This window comes from Molothrus ater, chromosome Z (assembly GCF_012460135.2).
Source record: "Molothrus ater isolate BHLD 08-10-18 breed brown headed cowbird chromosome Z, BPBGC_Mater_1.1, whole genome shotgun sequence".
Taxonomy (NCBI): domain Eukaryota; kingdom Metazoa; phylum Chordata; class Aves; order Passeriformes; family Icteridae; genus Molothrus; species Molothrus ater.
Window position 1 is genome coordinate 58,115,797 of NC_050511.2, and position 27,400 is coordinate 58,143,196.

At 36.6% G+C, this 27,400-nt stretch overlaps 1 protein-coding gene across 2 annotated transcripts in view; it reads left to right on the top strand.

Annotated features, from left to right (window-relative positions):
- Positions 1-250: 250 nt before the first annotated feature.
- The window catches only part of RASA1 (RAS p21 protein activator 1), a 46,371-nt gene continuing 19,221 nt past the window's right edge, over positions 251-27,400 (top strand). The window contains exons 1-11 of one of the 2 annotated variants that reach the window (XM_036404008.2): positions 251-826; positions 9,611-9,760; positions 11,066-11,201; positions 11,946-12,016; positions 14,830-14,947; positions 15,809-15,840; positions 17,293-17,345; positions 17,972-18,122; positions 21,093-21,171; positions 24,096-24,216; positions 26,276-26,432. In XM_036404008.2, coding sequence (XP_036259901.1) covers positions 447-826; positions 9,611-9,760; positions 11,066-11,201; positions 11,946-12,016; positions 14,830-14,947; positions 15,809-15,840; positions 17,293-17,345; positions 17,972-18,122; positions 21,093-21,171; positions 24,096-24,216; positions 26,276-26,432 — 1,448 coding nt within the window. In that variant the 5' untranslated portion in view covers positions 251-446. Of the gene's footprint in view, positions 827-8,229; positions 8,302-9,610; positions 9,761-11,065; positions 11,202-11,945; positions 12,017-14,829; positions 14,948-15,808; positions 15,841-17,292; positions 17,346-17,971; positions 18,123-21,092; positions 21,172-24,095; positions 24,217-26,275; positions 26,433-27,400 lie in introns of those variants that run through there. The other variant, XM_036404009.1, reaches the window with a different exon arrangement.

The following is a 27,400-nucleotide window of genomic DNA, read 5'->3' on the forward strand; positions in this document are numbered from 1 at the left end:
GGACCATACGGGTTCAGAGTTACAGTGCTCATGTTGTGTTGAACTAGTGAATCTTACCCTACTCCCGCACGTTCCCAGCCCTTCGGCCGCGGAACGAAACCTGTCTCCCAGTCCCGCACAACTGCCCCCACCCACGTCCGCCGTCCCGTACAGCCCGGCTGGGCCCCGACGCTCGCGCAAGCGCAGAGGTGCCGCGCAAGCGCGGAGCTCCCCGGGCGGGCGGCGCTTCCCTGGGGCGGCCGCGGGCCGAGGCAGCCGCGCAGGGCCCTGTGGAGCGGTCCAGCCCCCGCCCAGCCGGGCATTGTTCCCGGCCCGTCTCTGCCGGGAAGTTTACAGCCGCGTCCCGGTCCACTGCCTGCCGGGTCGGGGGGGGGCGCGGTGGGGGCAGGGGCTCGGAGCCCCTTTGTCGCCTCCTCCCCGGCGTAAAGCTGCCGGTGAGGTTCAACATGATGGCGGCCGAGGCCACGGGTGAGGAGGGCGGCTCGGGCGTTGTGGCCGGGACGGCGGGAACCGCCGCGGCCGGGGAGCTGGGGCACTGCCCCGCCTTGTGCCGCGGTCGGGCGCCGGAGCCGCAAGGCCCCTTCCTGGTCGGCGGCGGCCCCCCAGGCGGGCCGGATTTGTGCTCAGTTCTGGGGCTACTGGAGCTGGGCGCGGGGCCAGCCCTTCCAGCGGCCGCTGGGGCTGCCGATCCCGGCTTTCCCCCGCTGCCGCCCCCCCCCGCGTTGGCTGGGGGGCTGGGGACAGTGGACGAGGGAGACTCACTGGACGGGCCGGAGTACGAGGAAGAGGAGGTGGCCATTCCGCTCAACGCGCCCCCCACCAATCAGTGAGTACCCACCGCCCCCGCCTCAATCCTTGTGGGGAGTGGGTACCGTGCCGCCGGGCCCCCACCGCTAGCCGGGGAGACAGTGTGTCAAACTCGGCTGGCAGTCTCGCAGAAGTTTTGCGTCCCACCGCTTCACCTTCCGTCCCTCCTCCGGTTCCGTTCCAGCGGGAAGTTTGCTTCAGGGGGACACTGCCCGGGGTCTGTGGAGCGCAGCCCTCCCGCAAGACGGGAGAGTGAACGGCGGCAGCAGGGAGGTCGGACTCCTTCCCCTTCACGGGGAGCTGGTCCTCCGGTACTGAGTGGGATCAGCTTACGGGAAAAAGGCGGCTGAATTAGTTTTTTGCAAGTTTTCATAGCAGTACTGCAGAGGCTGCCAGGAAGAGTGAGCTATTCCGATTATCATTTAAACTACCTGTTGGGGAGACGTTTCCAGTCACTGGTAGCCCCTTCACGGTAGAGTCATAAACTTAATTTCTGTAAATAGAGTAAAAAAAAACCCATCCATGGCATAAAAGATCTAATTTACCATATCATCATTTTGTGTTGCATTGCTTTGTGTTAAAAAAAAAAAAAAGAAGATAGCTTATATTTTCCATTTCATATAGAAACAGCCAAAGTAATGCCCACTTGTTGGATCTTTTTAAAAATTCAGGCAGTCTTGAGTCATGGATTTAAAAGGAATTAAAATAATTTCCAATTTTAAAAGTGTTAACAGAGGTATATTTTTATAAATGTTTTAACTACCTTGCTGCTCAGCCAATTTAAAGTTGTTTTCATAAAGGTTATGCTTGGAGAGAGGAGACATTTGGAATAAAACGTAAACTTATAATTAAATTTTACTGTATTTATCCGTACATCAGTTTAATTTGGATTCCTTTAGTGCTGGTACTAGAAAGAATCTTCCACTAGAGGCAGACTAGTTCTTTGTTTAAGTTGTGTGAAATATAAGATCAGATAATGTTATATAGAGTCCATGTAATTAGTAAATACTCTTAATACAACCTTTGGATTTCACTATAGAAAATCTGCAGGTTTACTCAAAGCACTTCCAAGGTGTGTGTTAGAATAGAAAATAAACATTTTCTTCCATATCCTTATCATATTCTCCCCAAAATGAAATGGTTTCAGAGGCTTATATTTTTTCATTAGTATAATTTCTATAAATATGTTGTTTTTGTAGTTCTTGTGTATAGAGGATAATTTCGGGAATAGCATACAGTTTTATTTAAAGAGACATATGTAGATAGGTCAGAAAGTTAATAATCTGTGTGAAATTTTGTGTTCGTTCTTTATATTCTGTCATAACTTGACTAACAGTTAACTTTGGCATTATGTTATATACTCTTAAGATTTCAGGAGCCATTGTCATTTTAAGTAGGACATAAAATTATAATAGCCTCTATAACAAGCTTCTCTGAGCTTGTTTTGCAGATTAAAAAAACAAGCCCAAAGCAAACAAAAAAGCTCAAACACAAACCAGACACAATATGAGTTCCTAGTCTTCCAATTTTTAGGCTGTAAAGATGTTACAAATGCTTTTTTAAACATGAGTATGCTTTGAAATAGTGTAAAGTTGTCATTCTTGCTTTCGTAGTAACTAATACAAAGAGATGGGAAATGAAGCACCTGCAGGTTCTGCACTTCCCATGATGGTGTTGTAAATATGGTTTGCTCAGGAAGATCTGGGGAATATATCTTCTTTTAGTGTGTATTCTTTAATATTCAAGCTGTGGCAGGATACTAGCATATAAGACCTTCTCTTTATTCACAAACTCAGAATCTCCCAGTAGGGTTGATTTTTCAATCTTTGATCTGGAGTGAAGCTAATTTGAGGCTTGTCTATTCCGTGTGTGTGTGTTTTCATTTTTATGGAGCACAGCAGTGGTGTGTTTATGTTGCAGCTTAATGCCAGGTGCGATGCACAGGATACTAGGGAATAAAGGCAACTCTGTGTTTGTTTAGGTCATCTTTTCCCTTGCTTTCTGCCCCATTTGCAGACCTCAATGACAGAGGCTCAAATAGCGTAAGAAAATGCCTTTGGATTTGATGAATGAATGAATGAATGCTGATTTTTTTATGTATTTGATTTAAAATCTTAGTGGACAAAATTATTTTCTGTCCTAGCATTGCATTAATGTGGCAGGAGCCATTCCAGTATTGCAGCAAAACTGGCATTTTCATATAGTATTTTTTGAGCAGTGCTTATCAGTTTGAAATGGAAATCAGTTGAAATCTGAAAGTGATCAACCACACAAAATGAAATAGACTGTCAAAATTCTGTTTGGTTAAAACAAATCTTGCCCAAAGCAGATATATTCTTACAGTCACTGTTGGAGTTTGTTCAGGCAACATAATAAGAAAAAACTGAAGATGAAGACAGATAGAGAAATACTGAATAAGAATGGATTGCATTAAAGTAGACCATTTTCCTCATCATACAGTGAAGTTCTAGTATCTTCACATGAGTATTTGAGGTGGCAAGCTGAGAGTTCTGCATTTGTTTCAGTAACTCATGAAAAAATTTTTTTCTGAATAATTGCAGAAGGCCTTTTTCCAGACTAATGAATGAATCTGTTGCAATATAAATTATCAGGAAATAATGTTGGTGTGTTCAGTTAGGTACCTGTATAAAGAAACTTAAATGTGATGTCAATAGATTTAGTGTGTGAAGTTTCTTTGTTTAGCAGTTAATGTAGTTAGCATAGAATATTGTCTTTATTAGATAATGATTTTCTTCAGTAGTTCCTGTTGTGCATGGAAGACAACACCCTATTTTTCAAAAGTCAGTGGGTAGTGCATTCTGGGCTGCTTCCGGCTGGATGTGTGGTGTTAGTAGTCTTAAATGAGTGGTTAAACACAGTGAAACAACATTGTACCTAACCTGCCACAGGAAGTGAAGCAGTAAGTAAATTGAGTGTGTTAGTTCATAAGTAAATGAAAACTTCGGATAAATAAAACCAAAAGTAGGACAGCATTTGAAGCCAGAAGTTTGAGGATGATTTTTCAGTAGTTTAGTCAGTATTTCTAGTTAACATTAGATAATGTAATTTTGTTTGAACTGTAATTAGAATCTCTTGACATGCTCTTTATTTAGTTTTTATTTTGTGTCATTGATTGAGTCCCATAATACCAGTGTGGGACTTTGGCAGTTCATTTACTAGCCTACCCGATTGAGAAGTGTAATACTGTACTGTGTTTTTTCAAGCTTTTTTGTCTATATGTTCTGTGGTTGTGAAGACGAACACAAATTTTCTAGTGAGGGCTTAGGTCTCCAGAATAGGACTCCATATTTTGGTTCAGGCATAAAATTGTAAAATTCCCATAGTAGTTTCCCAGTTTCTGTCATATCTTTCTCCCCAGAAAAATAAGCATCTTGTAATATGTCTTGCTGGTAGGCATAGTGGAAGAGAGGAGAAGGCATCTTGTTTTAACATAGTCTTTGTGCTGCACATAAGTATTGCAGGGTTGATTCCTCAGTGTCCCTCCAGAGTATGGTCAGTACTAGTAAAATGTTCAGTGCTTGACAGAGTTTATACACTTGACCTGCTTTATTTACTTTTATGCACTATTTAAAGACTGAAAGTGGTCTTTAATAGTTTTTATTTTTATATAAAATACCTGCTCTATCAGTCTTGTTAGTGATACAGCAGAAAAAGGTTTCTGTTATTAAATTGTAATATATTTAATATCTAATATATTTAAATGTTATTATCTTTTAATCATATTTAGTGCTGAAGGTGGTGAGGAGTAATCAGCATAGATTTATAATAGGAAAATTGTGCTTAACCAACCTAAGAGCCTTCTGTGATGTAGTCATTGACTTGGGGGAGAAAGGGAGAGAGTTTTCCATAACTTTAGTAAGGCTTTTGACACTGTCTTCCGTAGTCTTCTTGCAGACAGACTGACAGAGTATAGGTTAGGTTAAAGGATATGAGGTGCATTGAAAACTGGTTGAATGACTAGGAACAGAGCATGAAGATCAGCAGCTCAAAGTCCAGATAGAAGCAAATTACTGGGGGTGTTGCCTAGGGTGCTTTCATGGCCCAGTACTGTGACCTGCTTAGATAGAGTGCATGCACCCTTAGCAAGTTCACAGATAATGCAAAATTGAAAGAGGAGAAGCTGAAACATCAGGTAGTTGTGCTGTGGATGTGGACAGGCTGGAGAATTGGGCTGCGGGAGAGCTTGTGTAGTTAGACAAAGGAAACACAGAGCTCTGGCACTAGGGAGTAGTAACCCTAAGCACGTGGTGGGGCTAAACAGCTGGAAAGCAGCTCTGCAGAGAAGCATGTGGGCGTGAGGATGTGAACAAAGCCAGCAGTGTGCCTGTGTGGCAAAACTTCACACGTGCTTTTCCCACATGTAAAAAGGAAATATGTAAATAAAGATATGGTTGTAGAGTGTGACATGCTTCTGCACGTAATACCAGCTGCCTCCTTCCATATAGTAAATTCGCCATCTACTGCCTTTTTGTGAATGGCTTGTTCCTTGCATGGGTCTTGTTGGGGGCCAGAAGCTGTACAGCTATACTGCAAACTTGCTAAATGCATCCCTCCTGACAGTAGAAAGGGTTGGCTGGGCCTAATGGGGCTGGTGTGACTACCCAGCATCTTCCATGGAGCATGGGAAAATACAGGGATCTCTTGTTTGTGTGTGGACCAGAGGTCACAGCTCTGACTGCAGTGCAGCTCATTCCATGAGGTTCATGACTAGACATATGGTTGTCAGCCACTCAGTGTGGCGGTGGTATAGGCACCATTCTTCTGCGCACCTGTATGTTGCATGTGTGGCTATAGAGGCTCTTTGTAATATTGTATCTTTGTTTTGTCTGCATGTTGTATTTAAACTGTCATATAGATAGAGTTGGAGTTCTGAACATGTTGTTTTTGAAATAAACTGGCAGATGGGAGTATTTTCATGCACAGTTTTGACAGTTTTCTGAAACATGGAAGCCTTTTACTGGTATTCTCTTAGAAACAAAAAAAAAGAACAATTACACAAGTTTCTTAAAGCAGGCAAGTTATAACAGGTAGTGACAGAAAAAAACACCTTAATTACAATCTGTAATTGATAGGACATTTTATAGTTGAATAATTTTATAACATATGCTTGCAAGGCTACTTACTCTCTTTCAATGCATGTTATAACAGTAACTGCATTGTTAGAGTACTAGCTGTGATTCAAAATGTCATTGAGTTATGTTTGCTCAAAACACAATGAAAGGAGTGGATTGTCAGCATTTAAAAAAATGCAGAGGTAATTTTAGAAATACAGAAGTGTTCCTAGGTAGGATCAGGCAAACAAGCAGAGGTGACTGATGAGAAATTATAGGGACCTTGTCTTTGGCAATGATGGAGGATGTACATCTAAGTAGTAGTGAGTTAGAATTTTGAGTGTAAGCACTTGTAAGTCACAGTCATTTGGCAACTGATTTATGATAAGCTAGGCAGGTTTTTCATGTGATACCTTCACATCCAAACTTTAATTCCTTTCATGAGACTTACAGTGCACCATACATAGCAATTCCTTTTGCATCCATTAAGAATCTCTGTGGTTGGCATCACTTTGGACTGAAAACAATAAATTTGAAATTTTTTTGATTGCAAAATATTTAAGTTGTAAATCTTGACGTAGAAAACTCAGAGGGAGAGGTGGTTTCCTGTGATGTATTTTTGCTGAAATACTCAGGCTTCACTCAACTACCTGATTGGAGCTTAAAACCAAAGGATCTGGGGGTCACTTTATTTCATTTCAGAAATGATGGTAACCTGTTTATTTCCTTCAGACTGTTCGGTGTTCTATTCTCTGATGAAATTAGGAGTATGGCTAACTCTGTAGTTTACTCATTTCTGTTCTACTTTCTTTGGATAGAGCTGACTATTGGATGGATCTTCTTTGTTAAGCAGCATAAGAGATGTTAAAATCTTTCATTAGTGCTCATTAGATTAGTCAATACCCTTAAATGAGATTGAGTACTGCAGTTTTGTAAAACAATGTTTGCTGTTTGCTATCAAAGTCCTTGAAGATTATGATGGGAAGTTGCAGAATGTATCTTTCTATAATACTGAAAACTGGTGATAGCAGGATGGGTTATAAGACATTGATTCTGACAGTGATGTCTTTCAGTGCTCCTAGATTATATATTATGTGAATAAACTGTTTTTATGGATTGATGAAACTGCGCTTTGAAAAAATACAGTTATTTCTTGACAACTGTTTTGCATACTCTAAAGGTATTATACAAGTTTGCACTTCAGTGTGTATCCTATTTTTTAAAGATATGTAAAATCTACAGAGGTTTCCTGAGGATATCACTTGAGCTGTTTTCTCATGTCATTGCTCAGTATTGACTTCTTTACTGTTGTTTGTATTAAATTTAGTGTTAATACTTATTTCTGTGGCTAGTACTATACAGTAATTTGGTACATTACATTAATGCAGAGTGAGCTGTAAAATAGAGGGGTTTTTTGCATCAGAAGTTAACATTTTATATGTAGGCTCAGTGACACTGAATTTAATTGCTCAGAAGTTAACTTAACATTTTTATTTCCAAAACCAAACTTTTCCTTAAATGCTTTACCAGGTAATAAATATCTCCTGGTACACTTGATATAAAAGTGTTGAATGGGACAAAATATAGCCTGTTCAGTGTTAGAGGATGTGGCATATACCTATATATATATATATATATATATATATATATATATATATATATATATATATATATATATATATATATATATATATATATATATATATATATATATATATATATATATATATATATATTGCCATCACCAGGAAGGAGGGTGTCTTTTTTGTTTGAAGCTCCTGGACTGAGAATTGGGGCACCTAAATTTGTGATGTTGTTAGAAATCCTGGTCCTTTACAGAAAAATTCTTTTATTTGCATCTGCTCCTGCCTTTCTATTTATTCTGTAAAATTTTTTGTGTAATTTACATTCTTATTGAGACTCCCACTTCTTCATTTTGAAATTGTGCCTTTCTTTAAATTTGGCATTTTAATGCAATGTGTCTCTCAATAGAATTAAGATTATTTTCCTTAAGTGTGTGATAAATAGGAACAAATAAAAGTTCAATGAATCTGTTATTAGTCTAGAATAGATTTCATGAAATGGAATGTTTGTTTCTTCATCAGGGAAGTTTCTTGGGTCTTTGAGGAGTTATATACTTCATGAAAGTCAGTCTGTCCAGGAAAGCAGTGCCCAGTTGCGACATATTGGGAGCACACTCACTCAGGTTTCAGCTGTGCTGGGCACACTGACACACAGAATGTTTAATCTTACTTACTTGATAATCAGCTGTCTTTGTTTTGCTTCATTTCCTAAAAGACCCTCTTCCTCGGGAAGGCGTGACCACTTCTTTGTGACTGTCTCTGAACGACAGATTTCTGTTCATGAATGAAGCTGCTTTGCTCTGGAATGGAATGACACAGGCTCTTGCTAATTTAACTAGGTCTGCAGCAGTTGCAAATTTTAAATGTTGTACAGACACAACAGTGCTTCTACTGGTTTAGCTTGTTTTGATCAGGGTGAGGAAGAGAAGCAAAGGGGAGCAATATTAGCAAGCACCTAGTTTTGTCAGGTTAAACACTATTTATGCTTGTGCTGCTCCTACTGGTGAAATGGTGTTTTTTGGTTTGGTTTATCAAGGTTTTGTTCTGATAAAAGCTCTCAAAGCTTTTTTTTCCATTTCATAGAAAAAAATGGCTTTTGTTAAGATTTTATCAATAGCTCAACTTTTAATTTTTTAAAATTTTGAAGCTGTATGCTGTGAAATATTTGATATTTTTGCATATATTGGTTCAAGAGATCATTTACATATCTTCTAAATTGCATGTTTGTGAATCTTACGAAACAGTCTGAAGTGTTAGAACTAAATGGTATGTGATCTGAAGTGGTGAAGGATTTTAATTGTCTAAAACACTGGCTGTTTTGAAGCTGACAGTTTCTGAGTGTAAAAATTAAAGGTTTAATCAAGCAAAATTAGGTGGAGGAGCTAATGAATTATTGCAATATATAGCTCTGAACCGTGCTGTTGCTTGATGTCTTTGAAAACTGCTCTCTATCACTACTTTCTTGAAAAAAGTTATTCTTGATCATATGAAGTAGAATAAGTGTTCTGACAAAGGCTGTATAAATAAACTAAGATAGGTGATTGAATGCTCGAATGGCAGCAGTAGATTAAAGATTTCCTTTGTCATATTTTGCAGTCTGTGATTGCCATGTATCAGCACTCACTTTTGACTGAGAGAGTGCACATTGTGATTAGGAAAGTTGATTTTGGGGCTGGATGGTGGCCTCGTGACTGCTGTCCAGTTCTTTACTGGCTTTGCTGCAGCAGCATCACTGAGGAACAGTCTGAAAGAATTCACTTCTCCGTTTGTGCTTTTGGAATACTGAGCCTGAACTGACATCTTCGTAGGCTTAAAATACAGTAATTCCAAGCCAGGTCAGTCACCTCAGTTTCTGTTTTTGTAAAGTAAACAAGTTAGGGCGGAGATAAAAACTATGATATGTGTGGAGTCTCTGCCTCTTAGGGTTGTTCCTTGGCAAAAGTAGGTTATCTGGAAAACGCTGCTATGTTAAAAATACTGGTTTTGGAAATGAGTCAGCTAGGAGGTTGAACTTGTAGCAATGTGATTCACAAAGTTTCAGAGTTATATGGGTTTTGACTGAAAGATTTTCTTCCTTTCACAGGTCTATTTTCTGAAAGTAAACAAAACCCTTAAGTTCTAAGGATGCCCATTGTTACTCTTTTTCAGGTGGTATCATGGAAAACTTGACAGAACAATTGCAGAAGAACGTCTTCGACAAGCGGGAAAACCTGGAAGTTACCTTATTCGAGAGAGTGATCGGAGACCAGGTTCATTTGTGCTTTCATTCCTTAGTAAAACAAATGTCAATCATTTTAGGTGAGAATTAAGTGTTTTATTTTGAATACTGTGATCTATCTACTTTTTGTTTCAGAACAAAATAAAGTGAACAATGATCGCATTATAATGCAGTATTTTTGGCTCTTAATGCTTTAATTGTACAGCTTTTTACTTGTGTTTGATTGTTTTAAATCATGCTACTTTAAAATTACTTTGTAGGGTGAAGAACCGAAGTGTGAGGAAACCAAAAATATCTGGATAGAGAAGCTTGCCTAAAGTGGTTTGAATAGACTTAAAGCACCATGCAGGTTTCATTAGTCAGTGAAGGAGATTGTTTTGTGTCTGTTCCATAGTAATCATTGTAGTTATCACAGTTAAAGTGTTAGCAGGTCTGGTTGCTTCCTTAATTTTGAGGGGAAAAAAATCCACTCCAAACAAACAAACAAGCACTCCCCAAAACAAACAAAAAGCCCCCAAACAAACAAAAAAAAGCCCAAAACAAAAGCCACCAATAGATTATATGTTTAGTAATTGAAAGATTTGCTGGAAACAGCTTTCAGCATATGTCCTGAGCGTTGTTTTCTGACTTCTGTTGCAGTGTTATATGCTTATGAACTTGGACTTAATATCTGAAGATTCATCTTTATATGCATTTTACATTACTTCTTGGGAGAAACAGCTTAATTCAAATTATCCATTAACTACTGAAATGGTTGTGTGAGCTTTTTCCCATTAGATATAAATTTTTTTAATTGCGTTTCAGGAGATACTTTGATTATTCCAAAGTGATTTTTAAACTTTTAATATGAATGCTAAACTAACTGTAACAAAATGACTAATTTTTGATGTTGTTTGTTTTCTGCATTGTATAGTTTTGAAGTGTAGTAATTTTTTGTTAAAGTACTTTGCTACTTTGTTCACTTTATGCCTATTATAAAAGGTGTTTGTTGTGCATGATACTATATGTAATAATGCTGTTGTGTAGTAGTGCATTATTTCAGTTTTCCAGGATGTTCACACTTACTTTTTAAAATTTTATTTCATTTAGTTCTGGCAAATGTGCTCTCTTTTTCTGCGAATCAGCACTTTCTTTATATAAAAAACTGGTGGCTCATAAAATATATGTATGGATATTTTTGATAAAATATTCATTACAGATATTTTATTTTTGATAAAATATTCATTAGGTTTATTTACATGTTTACAGAGGGTCTGTAATACTGTATTTTGCTGAATATAGGCACTGTTTTAAGAAATAAACATGATGATAATCTCCTTTTCTTAAAAAAAAAATTGGTAGCAAAATTTTTTCTTATGTCAACCTTCTGGTCTTATTTTTAACAGGATTATTGCCATGTGTGGAGACTATTACATTGGTGGGCGTCGCTTTGCTTCACTCTCAGACCTGATTGGGTATTACAGTCATGTGTCCTGCTTGCTGAAAGGGGAAAAGCTCTTATTTCCAGTAGCACCTCCAGAGGCAAGTAAAAAAAATTCCTGAAGACTAACTTACTAAAATGTTTGTAACTTTAATCACTATTCAAAATTTTCTTTGGGAAAAAAACTTTAGAAAGTTTCCTGTTGTTTGGCATAGGCATACGTGGTACTATAGGGAGTATAAAAATGCAGTTTTACTGATACAAAGTAATGATGAAAAAAATTTGCTATTTAATAAAAATACATAATGAGGAAGACAAAGGTATTGCAGTTATTGCACAATGTAGTAACATCATTTTAAGTAGACAGAGAAAACAAGACAATACTGAGTTCTTGTAATAAAGAGCACTGTTACTGTGTAACTGTCACTGTTCTGTCCCATTTTGGATATCTAACAATAGTTTCAAAATGCATCCTGTAGATAACCAAGGTTTCTTTCACATGCCCATCCTTAATACAACAAAAGTAATTAAAATGAAAAAAAACCACTGCAAAATATCCCCTGTAACAAAACCCAAAACCTGAATAAAGATGTTTCTGAATGTTAAAATTCGGGATGTTATTTCCACTCTTAAGTGAAAAAAAATGTAAAGTAAGTGCTCTTAGTTCAACAAATTACACGTTTCTAGTTGACAGTGGTTTTGAGATTTGGAAATAAACTGGCAAGGCGGATATAAGTGGTGTTCTTTACCTCAGAATAGCATAAGGCTGGGGAAAAAGATTCTACTGTATAGAGTATACAGTACAGAGTATAGAGAAAAAACCATTGCTCTTTTTTAAACTGTAGCCTGTGGAAGACAGAAGGAGAGTTCGAGCAATTCTACCTTACACCAAAGTGCCAGAAACTGATGAAATAAGGTATGTTTAAGTAACAGCAGCAGCTGTGAAATTCTCAAGAGTACTCATAAATAGTAATAATTCAGGTAGGTGTTCTTATGAAAGTATTTTCCAGTTGCATCTTAAACTTGACGTGGTTAGATTAACAGATTATATCTCTCTGTTCTTTGGTTGGAAATAAGAATAAGACATTTTGTTCTTGGTATATTTGTTTGTATTAATTGAATGGAAGGTACATAAAGGTACACAGAATTAAAATCTTATGATTTTGAAATATGTTTTATAAAGCCCTAGATTTTTACCAAAAGGATAAATTTATGTGTCAAAGAATTCTGTATGGAAATGCCTTATCTGAGTATGTAAAAGAAATGAGCTGGCTTTTTTCTGAACTGACACAGAACTATTAGATGTGTAGCTGAGGGAAACAATTCAGATCACTAGAAAGAGAAAGTGGTCCTTGACTACTTACAAATTTAATAACGGAAGTGAGTCTTTCAATAGAAGACCATTTTCTGGTTACTTGGGATTGATACTGCTTTTTTGTGATAATTTTTTTCCAGCTGCAAAAATAGGAAGATTTGAAAGTGATTTGTGGTGATTTCTAATCTCTCTTATGCGACAGATTTCATAAACTGATGTAATACACAGTTGAATTGGGAATTTTCTTAGGTTTAAGATTATTATCTTAAAATGTAGAGAAAAGTATGAGAGCTTTATATCCTCATTTGGATGGAAATTTATTCCAGGACTCACAGTCCAATCTGATCCTTTATAGGATGATATGAGGATATTTGTTTTTGTAATTATGCGTTTTACTAAGGTGATAGACTGGGAACAGGCTCTCTAATGGCACATTGCAACTAAGGCTTCCTATTCTGTGTGAGAACAACAAAAAAGAATCTTTTACGTGTCTTATTGCACATATCAGCCTAAGAGGAAATAGCATTTTATTGTTTGCTATCATAACAAAAATTATAGGCAATTAAACCTTTTCTTCCTCTTTTAAGATAGAGCTGAAATGCAAAGTTGGTGTTTTGATGTCTAGATGGCTAAAATAGTTCAGTTCATGGCATAGCTGAGACCAGAGTTCTCAAGTTTGTTCTAGATTGAATTAATATGCTCTTGAAGTAATTATGTATTTCAGAGAATTTTGACTTAGAATTTTAATATCATAGTAAATATTTCTTAAGTTTGAAGTATTACTGAGTTAATTTCAACATGTCTTCCATGCAGTAACTATGCAGTGATGGAGGGTGCTTTTGTTGTTTGTTACCTGTTAAAGCAGTTGAATTTATTCTTCGTTTTCAATAGTAGTTTGTTGAGTTTTGTTTTTTCTGTTACTTCAAATGAAAGCCGTGCCATAGACATTTGCTATGAAATTTTTAATTGCAATGGTAGTTAACGAGCTTCATTATTTATTGTTTTTCCTGTACCTTGATGCATCATGAAACATGGTTAAAAATTCTGTGTTGCAGTGAAACGTTTTCATGTGACCTGAGTTTGTGTTCTTAATATTTAAGGAGTAACTTACACTAGTCTCCAGAAATGAAAACTCCCTTAGACCAGGTGCTGGGTCCTGCACTTTGGCCACAATAAACCCTCTGCAGGGCTAGAAAGCTGCCCAATGGAAGTGGACCTGTGGGTGCTGGTCAGCAGCTGGCTGAAGATGAGCCAGCTGTGCCCTGGTGGCCAAGAGAGTCAAAGGCATCCTGACTTGGATCAGCAGTGCTGTAGCTAGTAGGACTAAGAAAGTGATTCTTTCCCTGTGCTCGACACTGGTGAGGCCACACCTTGAGAACCATGTCCAGTTCTGGGCCATTCAAGGAAAGACATTGAGGTCCTGAAGTGCGTCCAGAGAAGGGTAATGGAACTGGTAAAATGTCTGGAGTACAAGTCCTATTAGGAACAGCTGCAGGGCCTCAGTCTGGAGAAAAGGAGTCTCAAGGGAGATCTCATTGCTCTCTACAGCTCCCTAAAAGAAGCATGTAGCCAGGTAGGGTTCAGTCTCTTCTGCCAGGCAACCAGTGGCAGGATAAGAGAACATAATCTTAAACGTAATCTTAAAGCCACCTAAACAGGGTGGCTTTAGGTTGGTCATTAGGGGAAAATTTTTCTCAGAAAGGGTGATTAGACATTGAAATGCTGCCCATGGAGGTGGTGGAATCACTGTCTTGGAAGTTTATAGAAAGACTGGATGTTGCACTTAGTGCCATTGTCTGGTTGACATGTGGTATTTGGTAGTAGGTTGGCCTTAGTAATATCAGAGGTAATTTCCAACCCATTTGATTCTGTGATTCTCTGATTCTGAATGTTAATGCTTCTTATGCTTGTAGCTAATTGCATGGCATTTCTGATAACTGCTCTGTATTCTCTTTGCATTACTTGTCGTTATATGTGAGAACGTAATGAATAGGTATTCCACAACTTGCATTATGCAAGGTAATTTTTAATGAAAGGAATATTACTTTCTTATAGACTGCTAAGGGTTATTTTGCTTGTGTTGCATATTTGATCTCTCTTGATTAAAGAACAATATTACTGTATTTTAATATTGCTGTGCTATTTTTGTTTTACACATTAGCACAGTTTGAAGTTGAGAGCACTGAAGTATATATTAGATACTAAACATAAATCAAAAGTATGAAAACTTGTATATGGTAGCCACTTAACTGTGAGGAAAAATACACATGTGCTTGGAATATCAGTTCCTGCATTTTTTACCAATAGGTTTTCCCAAATATTTTATGGGAATTATACCCAAGAATTCATTGTGTTCATTAAACTTTAAATTATGATTGTATCTCTGATTTAAATCTTACTGTAACCTTCTTCAGTTTCCTTAAAGGAGACATGTTTATTGTCCATAATGAATTGGAAGATGGCTGGATGTGGGTTACAAACCTACGGACAGATGAACAAGGTCTTATTGTGGAAGACCTGGTAGAAGAAGTGGTAAGTAATTTTTGTATTTAAATTTCTTAAATGAATGGGATTTTTTTATAAAATAATCCTGGACAAAAACTAGTGACATTTAATTGCCTGTTTTCTAATTGTGTGCATTTCTGAACCTAGTAAATTCATTTAGTAGTTCTAAAAAACTAAACCATACCTTTAAGCATAGTTTATTATCAAAAAATGTTTATTCATGTGTTGTCCAAAGATAAGTGCAAATGAATAGTACTGTAAATTTACTAGGCAGTTCCCTAAAATCTACTGTCCTGGTGAAGAATCATTCAATTGCATTTCTTTTTTGCAATTGCCATGAAAAGTTCGCTAACTCAACAGAATGTAATTTTGCATTGTGGTAGATCTTTCTCTTTATTCTAGGATGAAATTTGGGTTAAAAATTTATTGGTGAGAAAAAAAACAAGAAAAAGATTTTTTTATAATATCTTCTCACGCAGTATGTGTGTTTTGCCAATAGCAATGTTACTTGAGATGCTCCTGATTGATTCCTGTGTCAGGATGTGAATAGCTAAACTGAAGTGACAGTACTAGACTGTTGATCTGTAGACTGATAGGTCAGTGGTAATTTAACATTAGGAAGGCTGAGAAGGTTGAAACTTTCTAAAAAGTTACCACCTCTAAAGGATTTGGATCATGAATGAAGTAATCATCAGAAATAACATTTTTGCTGAATTTTCACCTAATGAATGAAGAGGAAAGCTTTTCATAGAGCTGCAGCAAGTCTTTTAGGTAAAAAATGCCTCAGATATCTAAAGATCATTTTTTTTCTACAGGTCTTAACTTATGACTTTTTTTTTAATTGAGTTGTACTGTTGTTATTCACTTGATATGTTAATTTTCTCATAGGGAAGAGAAGAAGATCCCCATGAAGGCAAAATGTAAGGATTTTTGTTTCGTTGTTTGAAAGTAATCATAATTGTTTGTCAAGTTCCACTGTGAGATTTCTAAGTTTTTGAGAAAGTGACCAAAGAGATTTATTTTTTTAATCCCAAGACTTCTTTATATACTAGCTGCTGCAGATGCAGAGATAATTAATGTGAAAAAGTCCTGTAATGGACTTTTGGTAGAATTACCATCTCTGGAGGGATTTAGAAGGTGTGTAGGTGTGGTACTTGGTGACATTGGTTTGGTGATGGCCTTGGCAGTGCTATGTTAAGGATTGGATGTGATGATCAACAGTATTTTCCAATGCAAAGGATTCTGTGTTCTGTACAATTCTGTGATTCTTATAATGCTTAAAGTTTGAAGAAAAAGTCACAGGACTGTGACTATTCTTCCTTCTATTTACTTAAATACTTAAAAAAAATTTTAAAAATTCAACTTATAATCAGTAGTGTGTTGATATGTCTGTTAAGAGATTACATTCACAAGTGAAGATGAGTGGCAGATAGTTGTGAAAAATGTCTAGTGCCTTCATGAATTATCTGATGTCCTCATTTGTTAGTCATATTTGTGCTTGCTGTTTTTGCTGTTTCCCACTTTCCAAGAGGCTGGTGGCAGAAGGAGGCATTTCAGTGGTCTATTTGGTTTATTGAGTTCTGCTACTCAATTTGGCAGTATGGATGTCTTCAAATGTGAAAATTTCATATTTGGAAAGTAGCGTGTAGGGGATGTATGGAGCTTTGATTCTGTCTTTCAGATGTTGTTTATCTTTCAGAGGAATCTATATTAATATCTGAAGATAGTATAGAAAGAAAGCCAGAAATCGGGTTTTTCTTTTATAAGCACCGTGTCTTTAGCTTTCCTTTAAATACAGATTATTAAGTTGTACTGTGTCTAGCTTTTCTGAATACTGGTAAGTATCATGCCAAAACTAGGCAGAGGCTGTGAACTTTTGTGGGTTACTACTCTGACACAAGACTCTAGGAAAGTACAAGGTTTTAGATCAAAGCAGTTTATATTCATTAATCTAACAAAGCTAGGTTTTGTTTCCACAGCTCTGGCAAATTTGAGTTTGAGGTTTTCTGTGTATAACTTCTTGTTTGAGCTTCAGATTTCATGATGCTAGTACATTGCTGTATGACTTCAAATAATGCCTATGAAATTACCTACTTTTTGGACAATTCATATCAATCTCTAAACTCACTTGTATTTGAACATCAGCTACAAGTGTTTTATTGAAGTAATTTATATACCTATTAGTGTTAGTCTTTCATGTTGTTGGGAGGAGAGAATAATTAAGTAGCATGGACATTGATTTTCTCATCCATCTATATTGGGTCTTTTTAAATAAAGATCAATTCATAGGTGCCAGAGCCTTGGATGTCAGCATAACCACAAAAGAGAGCTGGTAGTTTTGCTTTCTAATTTTTCTCTTCATCTTTGTTAAGATGGTTCCATGGGAAGATCTCCAAGCAAGAAGCTTACAATTTGCTGATGACAGGTATGTGTATTTCTGATGTGAAATACAGTGATAGTGAAATGGCTCAAAGTGATCCTGTTAATATTAAACTATGGCAAAACTTCCTTCTATGTCTAAACATAAATGAGTGGTTTAGATTCTCCGGTCCCTCTGGGTGCTACCTCAGTAGAATACTACATTGGATGAAAACTTTCATGGCTATCAGTACTGAGTATGTTATCAAGTAAAGTTAATCTAAAAATTTTTTATTTAATTGATTTTTAAATTGTTTTATGTGGAATCAATTATTTCACTTTCATAAGGCAAGTATTTCTTTAGTTGAAAACAGTACTTCTGACTCATATTGTTTAATACCCTACTTTAAATATTGACACAGAGATTTGAAAATGTTATCAAACATTTTTTTGTATGATGTTTTAAAGAGATTGCGACAATACGGCTAGGTTGCAGGCTACAGTGGAACCATTTTTCATTAATTCTGGTGGCTTAGTACTAGTTCTTCTAGTCTGAGATCACTACTGGAATTTATCTTTATAGGGTTTGTATCTCTTCAGGTGTGCAGTTCTTTCTAGTTTATGTAGAAATAGATTTTGTAAGGGTTTACATATATCACTAAGAAAAATAACACTGTTATGATGTCCTTTCAGTTGGTCAGGTGTGCAGTTTTCTTGTGAGGCCTTCAGATAATACTCCTGGTGATTATTCACTTTATTTCCGGACCTGTGAAAATATTCAGCGTTTTAAAATATGTCCAACATCAAACAATCAATTTATGATGGGAGGCAGATACTATAATAGGTGAGTTCTTGTGGCAAAAGGAATTGTGCATATTTTGTGCTTGCATAAATTGCTCCTGATAAGTATTTACTACTATGATTTTAAGACTGTAGTTTCCTTTATTCTAAATATTTTCTCTAATTTCCACAGTAGTTACTTCTAACTGAGCAGATTCTTACAGCTTAAATAACCTAAGTGTAACTTGTTTCTCTTGAAGTATTTGTGCTTGTTCTGCCAAACAGTTCCTTCACTCTGTAAATTGTAGTTTGAATGGATCATGTGGATCCATAAATAGTGTATCTGTAATTAAGAGATACTCTATTTGAAGCAGCTTGGAAGCTTCTACATGTGTTCTTGTCTATTTGAAAAGGGGGAAATAAAAATTCTAATTTTATCTGAGACAATCAATAGAGTTTTCAAATAATAGAAATGGCTATTTACAAGAAAGGGGATAAATGCCTTCATTGTTGAAAAAATTACTAAATTACACTGAAGTATGTGCATGGTATTTGGAGCAGAAATATTGACCAGTTCATTTAGAGTGAACAAAGTTAAGATGTATTTCTTTTGCCATTGGTAGCAAAAAATAGTAATTTGTACAAAACAGAAAGAGAAATAATGAGGTCTTTCCCCCTTTATGGGAGAAACTATCAGTACATCTCCGTCTTTCATAGTATTTTTTTAGAGTTGTTGTATTTGGAAGAATTTTCAGTAGTGAGAACTCACCTTCCTCCTTAAAAAGAGGTCATTGCCTGCCTTAAAAAAATCAGCATTTTTCCTGTCCTGCTCACCTAGAACACGGGTAGACTTACCCCAATAGAGAATTTCTGTCACTTTTGATTGGGTAGAGGTTTAGCAGCTGTGTCTGAGAAAATGTCAAGGTCTCCTTACTAAGTTCAGTGGACCTTGTCATATGACTTCACTCACATGATGCTGTGAGGCTAAAAGTTGGATCCTTATGAACCTACGCCCATTTAGGACTCAGGCTGCTAGAACACCTTCATTAATCAGTCTGGCCTCCAGCCATCCTTACTGAAAACTAGGCTAGCTGCAGGGTCAGCCTTTCATGAAAGTAAATGTCGATTTGCGATTTGTAGTTGCATGGCTTAGGACAAGGATGATAGGCCAGGAGCCCCCCAGCCTTGGTGATGTCAAATTAATCATCAAGTTAGTGGAACTCTTATTAGTCTCAAATGGGTTTGTAGCAATAAATAGTACACTTTCAGAAAGATACTACCTTGTTATTGCTTCAGATTACTTTATAATACAGTGCTGGATTCACTTGGTGTGTAGATTGTATTTGTCTGAATGAGATTCTACGCAGCCAAACAGAAAACAAGATTTTAAAGTTAAGCAGCAATAAATTATGACAAAGTGCTTTAAGAATTTCTTTTAGTATTTTGGTATGTAGTTTTCTAGAGATCGTCCTTAGTGTCAAAGAAAATCTTTGTTTTTGTTGTATTTTTGGGAGAATTACCACTATACTCTTAAAGGTGATATTCAGTTCAAATTTCTGTGTGTATAAGGTTGGTAAATTTGCTGGAAGTTCAAACATATAATGAAGAACACAGCCCTTAGGTGCTTCATCAAGGCTTGGAGTTCCTAGTCTAAATGTTACTCTAACTCCAGAAAGAGTTTTTAAATACAACTGACTTTATTCTTCGCCCCATATTACAAAATTGCAGAAATTTTGCAGGCGCCTGCTCCTTACATTGAGGAAATCCTAATGGCATTTTTAATCAAGGAAGTAGATGCTGCATTGAAGGTCAAGGTATTCCTAATTTGATGAGTGAGAAAATTCATGTACTGCTGTTTGATCGATTAGAAAATATTGGTAGTAGCTATTCAACTTGTGAAATGTAATGACTGAGTCATTGTTTTTTGTAATGTGACACAGTTGAAATTCTTATGTAGAAAACAGCATATACAGACAGCATCTCAGTAAAAATTGAAATTAACTAGTTGATTTCATTAAAACTGAAAGAAACATTAACTTCATTTTACATATCTGAAAAATAAAAGTGCTTGTGGGAAGGTAATTTTATCAAGTTTGCCTAGTTCATAGCTTCAGAATAAAATAGAAAAGCCAACCAAGATATCTTGATATAGCTTTATTTAGAAGTTTTTGAGATTTTTTACAGTATTAGCTATTGTTCCTGCATTGCACATATGCCTTATTTGTATCTTTGCACACACAGCTGAGTATGCATGAACTGAGAAGTCCCACTGAGTATATTTTTATCTATTGAATTACTTAGCTATTTTTCTAGATGGATATTTGCATGTAAATGATTAATTTCTGTTGATGTCCCTGTTGATGTTCTTTATTATAATGTAAATTTCAGTAGTGTGAAAATAAATCAGAGCAATTAAATGCCTTGAGTTTCAGCTTGTATCTGTCACTACTTCTCTCCTGAGCCTTCCAAATGCGATTGCAGTCTGAATCTGCACTAGAATGAGTGCATCCCTGTAGAGGAGTGCTACTGAGTATTTAAAAGAATAGCTCAGTGATGTCCAGTCATAATTTGAATAAGCCCTGCTACCAACCTTTTCTGTTTTCTATTCCTGTTCTTCTAGAAGGGGATTGCACTTCACTCAGAATATGTCCCATTCCACTTAGCTAATTACTCTAGGACTTGGAAAATTATTGCCAATGAAATAGCAGTTTTTCAGCTTGGTTGGGAAGCAGGTAATGCACATGTACTACCTGAATGTGGAAAGTGCAGTGTCCTAATTTGATATTTTAAGAAAGTAATTGAAATATTTTGCAGAGTTTAGGTTAATACATTCTGAATACAGTTTTATGAACTTTCTTGACTTCAGTATATTAGTAAACCCTCATTCCTTTCAAATAAGATTATGATGATTAACACTTGATTTTATTAAAACTTTGGGGGAACATTTTTTGTGGTTTTATGGAAAAGCAGATTCTCAAACGGTGGAAAAATTAATGTGTTTAACATTTCAATATTATTTTTCTTATTGGAACAGTATTGCTGACATCATTGAGCACTACAGAAAAGAACAGATTGTTGAAGGATATTACTTAAAAGATCCTGTTCCAGTGCAGGTAAGATTTAATCTCTGAGCCTTTGATGTTGAAGTCACACACTGAATCCCTATCAAATCAATTTATGAACTAAATTACAGCAGAGGTACCAGTAGTAGTTAAACGGCATCATCTCCAGTAGTCAGTCATCAACAGCTTCAGTGTTTTCAGCTCATCTGTTTCTTTTGTTTTATCCTCAAATACATATGCTTACTGAAGACTGGGTTGTAGTCAACAGAAAGTATGGTAAGTTCTGTATATGCTGTGAGGTGTTCGACCGCTGCTCTGCACCCCTAGTTCCTGGGCTCATGCTTTGATTTAGTCCCATATTAAGGGGAGCCAGTCTGCCCTCTCTTCAGTGTCTGGTTTTTTTTTCCTGTCATAGGAAACCTATACACACCAAAAAGCTTCAGCAGTGATTGCAGGGCTGGGACTGCAGCACTTGTTCTGCAGCGCACTTGCCCCATAGCAGAAATTGATTATAAGAGATCACCAGTAATAAGCATAGTACATCATTACCTTTTCATGAGCTTATAACTAGTTGTAAAATTTACGTACCTATTCTTTTCTTTTTCTGTTCCCGAGCTTTCCTGTTTCAGTGGAAATCAGAAATTTGCTCTTCCTGTCCTCCCTAAAGAGAGTTGCCATCAATTCATACCCCTTTGTGGCATCTTTTTTATTAATATAAGAGCATTTCTTCTGTTCACCAAGCTAAGCACACCAGAATCTGATCCTGTCTCTTTGTAATGTTTTCATAGTTGCCTTGCTGCTACCAGTTTTGGTGTGAACTCAGCTTTCTTGAACATGTACCAGAACAATTTAGAGTAGTACCATGTTAGGGATAATTCCCTTTCTCTCTGGAAAGCACTTAAGGAAAACACATGTAATTTTCTGTGGTGGGTTGACCCTAGTGAGCTGCTAAGGACCTGCACCTTTGTTTGCTCATTCTCTATTCTTGGGGAATGGGGCAAAAGCAAAAAAACTGCTGGGTTAAGATAAATACTGTTTTATAAGCAAAGGAAAGGGTGATACAAAGGCAACACTCAGCACCTCTCACAAGTAGACTAATGCCCAGATGCTCTCTGAGACCTCCGTGTGCCCACACGCTTATTGCTGATCATGATGTTACATGACAGGGAATATCCCTCTAATAAATTGGCATCGTCTGTCCTGGCTATCTCTGTTCCCAGCGTATTGTCCAGCAAGCCATCTTACTGAGGAAGGGGGCAGAGAGGGAAATGGAGAAAGTCTTGAGGCTATGCAGGTACTGATCAACAAAAGCCAGGACACTGGTATGTTACCAATACCATTACAGTCACAAAACTAAAACATAGCACCTTCGGTGCTGCCATGGCACAAGCTAAGTCCATCCTTGTGGGACCAGTATCTTAGCATAGCCAACAGTTCACAGTCCAGTCCTCCAATGAATGACTCAGCTGTTCACATCTCATTTTCTGTCAGTATCAGCAGGTGTAACTGCTGTGTTTCACTAAGAGATACATTCCTTGTTATTGCAGTCTTTCCTATACTGCTAATTGTGTTGTGTCCTTGGTGCTTCGCCATTCTTTCCTGCTGTTAACTTCTGCTCAGTAATGTGCTTAGGTCAGAAAGCAAATAAGAATTCTGAGACTGCTCCTTGGAAAATCTAATTACTAACTTTCTTCATTTTTCCTCTTAATAATGGCAATAAGTCTTCATTTTAGGTTTTCACATATGTGAAACTTACAGTTTCGGTATTAATAAACTCTTTATTGACTCATTTTCCATGTGAGAGTACTTCAGATTCTTTTAACCTAGCCAGATGCACTTGTGACTTTATTTGAAAATTTAGTGCTCAGTGGTGCAGTTAATGTTCAGCTTCACCTTCCTTCCATGTAACACCATGCTCTATATTTCTGAGGGGGGAAAAATAATTCAAAAGTTTTGCATCATTTTAAAGTCAATCTGGTAGAATTCCTGTGTCTGATATGCTGTTTACTTAAAAGTATTTGCCACTAGATGTCTTCTTTTGCGCACTACTCCTTGTGCACTTATGTTAAAAACATTATCTTGATATATAATCATTTTATGTTATGTTATCATTTCATAACATATGGATATAGCTTCCTTTGTAGGTCCTGACATTCCTATTAATATTACCAAATTATTTTTCATCTTGCTATTGTTGTTTTGATCAAAATCATAATTCTTACAGATATATGCACAGGAAGCAAAGTAGAATATTATGTAAGAACCAGTTCATATGTCTCTTTTCATCTCAGCGATGTCCTTTATAGTCTTGCTTTTCTTGGTTGTTTTCATGACTAAAGAAATTTTGTTCATCAGCTTACTTAGTAAGGTCAGACCTGGCTCGGTCATATTTATTACTTGCATTTCTAGATACTACCATTTATTGTGTGAATTTATTTTTTTTCTATTTCCTGTTTCTTCCCTTCTCTTGTCCTGAATTCTGCTCAGTTGCAGCATGTGAGTTCTAAAGAGATTAGAACTAAAGGCACAGTCCTATGGGGGACTGTGCCACTTTGAGTCAGTTTTAATTATGATCTGCACCATTTTTGTTGCTTCAGAGTTTATCCATGATATGTCAGGCCTCTGAGCTTTGGTAGAAGACAGTGAGAAGCTAGATAAATCTTCAAAGACTGGCATAAATTTTAACACAGTGAAATCACAGTGAAACATGATGTTTTTTGTTTTTACATGGAAAAGACTTTCTTTGTAGAAGACTGTCTGTATTGAAAACCCCTGTTTTCTTTCAGTTTGGGAGATATGGAAAGAGTTATAGTACATTTCTAGCATGTGTATTGTATGAAAAATGAATGCTTTCGTAAAATGCATGAGAGAACAGTAGTAATGAGTTAGGGAGCATTCAGTAACATGATCCTGATTGCAGCTTCATAGTTGGCAATTTCTGAGCTTAAAGTATGTTTTTCTGACATGTTTTCTAGCACCAAGAACAAGTGCTTAATGATACAGTGGACGGAAAAGAAATCTACAATACAATTCGTCGGAAAACAAAGGATGCTTTTTATAAAAATATTGTCAAAAAAGGTTATCTTCTGAAAAAAAGTGAGTTATGTTTGCCTCTGTTATTTCTTTAAAGGAAGAGAAAAAGCAGATAAGGATCACAGAATCATGCAGTATCTTAAATTGTCTGGGAGTCATAAAGATCATGCGCAGGTCCACTGAAAACTAAACCACATGACTTAAGAGCATCATCTGGACACTCCTTAAACCCTGACAGGCTCTGAGCATTTCCTGCATACCCTTTTCTAAGGAACAGCCATCTCCTCAGTGAAGAACTTTTTCCTAATGTCTAATCTGAAATTTCCCTGCATCAACTTTGTTCCGTTTCCTTGTACCCTATTGTTGGTCACTAGAGGGCAGAGATTAGCACCTTCTAGCTGAGTTTAATGAATTTAGTGGTACTAGAAAGAGCAAAATTGAAGTGGGCAAAAGGTTCTAGAAAGTGTGTAAGGAGTGTGAAGGATCTCTTTCCTTTGGTAGTAGATGAATAGAACAATGTGATACGTGAAATTACATGCAGTATGAAAATTTAGGTTGGCAGTTCTGAAAAAATCAGCACAGCACAAAAAGTAGGCGTCCTTGTCAAAAGTAGCATTCAAAATCATGAAATGAAATATTTTCATAAAGTGCTTTTATTTAATATTGAACTCACTAAGTTCTAGCTGATAGAGGTTTGAAAGAGCTAGAATAGTATAAATCTGTACATTCACTGTAGAGAACAGCTGGTTTAATTTTGCTATTTCAAGTCAGGTTGTATGTTTTCAATCTTAAATTTAATATGCACAGTCTGCCATACAAAGGATGTAGTGACTTTTTAGGGTTCTAACGCTGACACAGCACAGCATACAGTAAGCACATTAAAAGCTGACAGCTTGACTTATTTCAGTGTAACCTTCAGTATTACCCTGAAGAATTTCCATTGAACAAGTCTTTGAAGTTTTGAGGAAGCTGGTCCCTTGCCGAGTGTTATATTTCTACTTTTTGGGAAAAATCAGCGTTAATGGACGCAGAAAAACGGTATCAATAACAAGATTTCTGCAAATGACAAGAAGGATAAGTTACAGGTGGTAATCTGGATAGTGACCAAATGCAAGAAAGAAGGTATGAGTTTACATGTAGCCTAATACAAGAGACATTAAAAAACCCCAAACCACCCCAAACTATACCTTCTGAACAGAAAAAGGGAAGCATCTCATTTGTTGAGAAGGTTTATTCTGAGAGGTGTAGAGAGATGCCATGAAATAAAGAATGAAATTGGAATGACTTGGAAAAATTAAGCTAAAAGAGGCAAATTAGAGTACTGTCTTGTAGAAGGATGCACATAGTGTGTATGGACTAAATGCAATAAAATCACTCTTCCACCTAGGAGTCATAGTATAATAAATGAGTGTTACATTTGTATTTTGAAAACAATTTTGCTACTAGTTTATTGAGGCCCCAGTGGATTTATGATGACTGAAGTGTGAAATAAAGGCTGAAAGTTTTTTTCTAAATGGTACTCTGATTTAAGCATTAATTTGTTGCAGAATGCTCCTAATCCATTGTAATTCAAAGAACCTTTCTCTGCAGCAAGTGGAACCAGCCAAATTCTTACATATGGTTGTGCTTGCAGGTTGATTCTGATTTAAGTTTGCATATAAAATATTTCCATTTCTGTTCTTCAGCTATATATTTTAAGGTATTGTAATGCAATCAATGGTCAGAGTTTAGGAGCAACTTTCTAATGTTGAGAGTCCATTTCCTAAAAAAAAATCTAATTAATGGGGTCCACATTGTCACTATTTGCAATCTGTATAGATAGAGAGGAGCTCATTGTTGGGGCAACTCATATGCACTTTCATAATGTTGTTGAAAGCACTGAGGATGTTTGAAGAATCTTTTGCCACTCTACCTGCATCTGTGAAGAGGATCTGGTTTTAGTCACGTGTTGTATAAAACGGAATGCATATACTGATGTTATAACTCAAGTGTGATTATCTGTACATTGTTCTTCTCTTTGGAATTTGACAGAAGCTTTGCTGCCCTCTTCTGTTTTCTTAATTTACAAAATTTATGTGTTGTTTTAGACAGCATTATAACAATTTGCTTGATTCTTGTGCAGGTAAAGGAAAGAGATGGAAAAACTTGTACTTTATATTAGAGGGAAATGATGCCCAGCTTATTTATTTTGAAAGTGAAAAACGAGCCACAAAACCCAAAGGACTAATAGACCTTAGTGTGTGTTCTGTCTATGGAGTACATGACAGTTTATTTGGCAGGTAGGACATTGGGGTTTTTTTATCCTATTGCACCAAGAGTTAGTAAGATAAAGAATTTTTGTAAATTCTAAAAGTTCTACATTATTTTGGTATTTGAAAGCTAACTTGGTTAGAAGTCTGTAGGTTCTTTTCTGTTTAAAAACAAGTACTTTGTTTGTATTATACTAGTTCATATAAGTAAACATCCTCAAAGATTGTTTTTGCACGATTACTATACCCAGAGTTACTTACACATGAAATCTTACTTACTGTAATATTTTGATATTCAAAATATGCTGACCACAGGTGATTATCAACAAGAAAGTTGAGAATCAGAAGTCTTTTAGATATCACTAGAAATTAAGAAGAGCATTTATGTATTTTTTCATTGGTAGTTACAAAAACAACTCCACTGGCCTGTATTTTATAGAATTTAATAGAAGAAATAACTATATTTACTTATATAATAAGTGAAAGAAGTTAGAAATTCTGGCTATCCTACAGGTCTTAATATTTATTAAAAAATTACATGTAGACACTTCTAGTTACTTTGTGAAAAAACTGGAGACAAATATTTAACATTAGTAGCATTTCTTGATCTACAAAGACTGATGTTTTGCTCTGTCTGTTTGTGGGTTTTTAAATCTTTATAATAATTTTGAAAAAGACTCCAACATCTATCTACTGGAATGAGGAGCCCAGATACAGATAAAGATTATTTACAAAATGCCGAAATGTTCCCTGTATAGTTGACAATTAAGCATGAAGCTTTGGTATATATTGTAATCAATAAACATTTTGTTTCTTTCTCTTAAACAGATTTTAAGAAACCCTGTATTGTGGGTTGGAGCAAAGTTGGGTGCTAGGTGGTACTTAGAGGTGTGTAGGAAGACATGCATGGTTGCAGCAGCTAGGAAGCTGTTAGTGAGGAACTGCAGCTGAGACAGAGTTCCTCCTGCACTTTAAGTAGTTTATAAAAGACTGTCTCT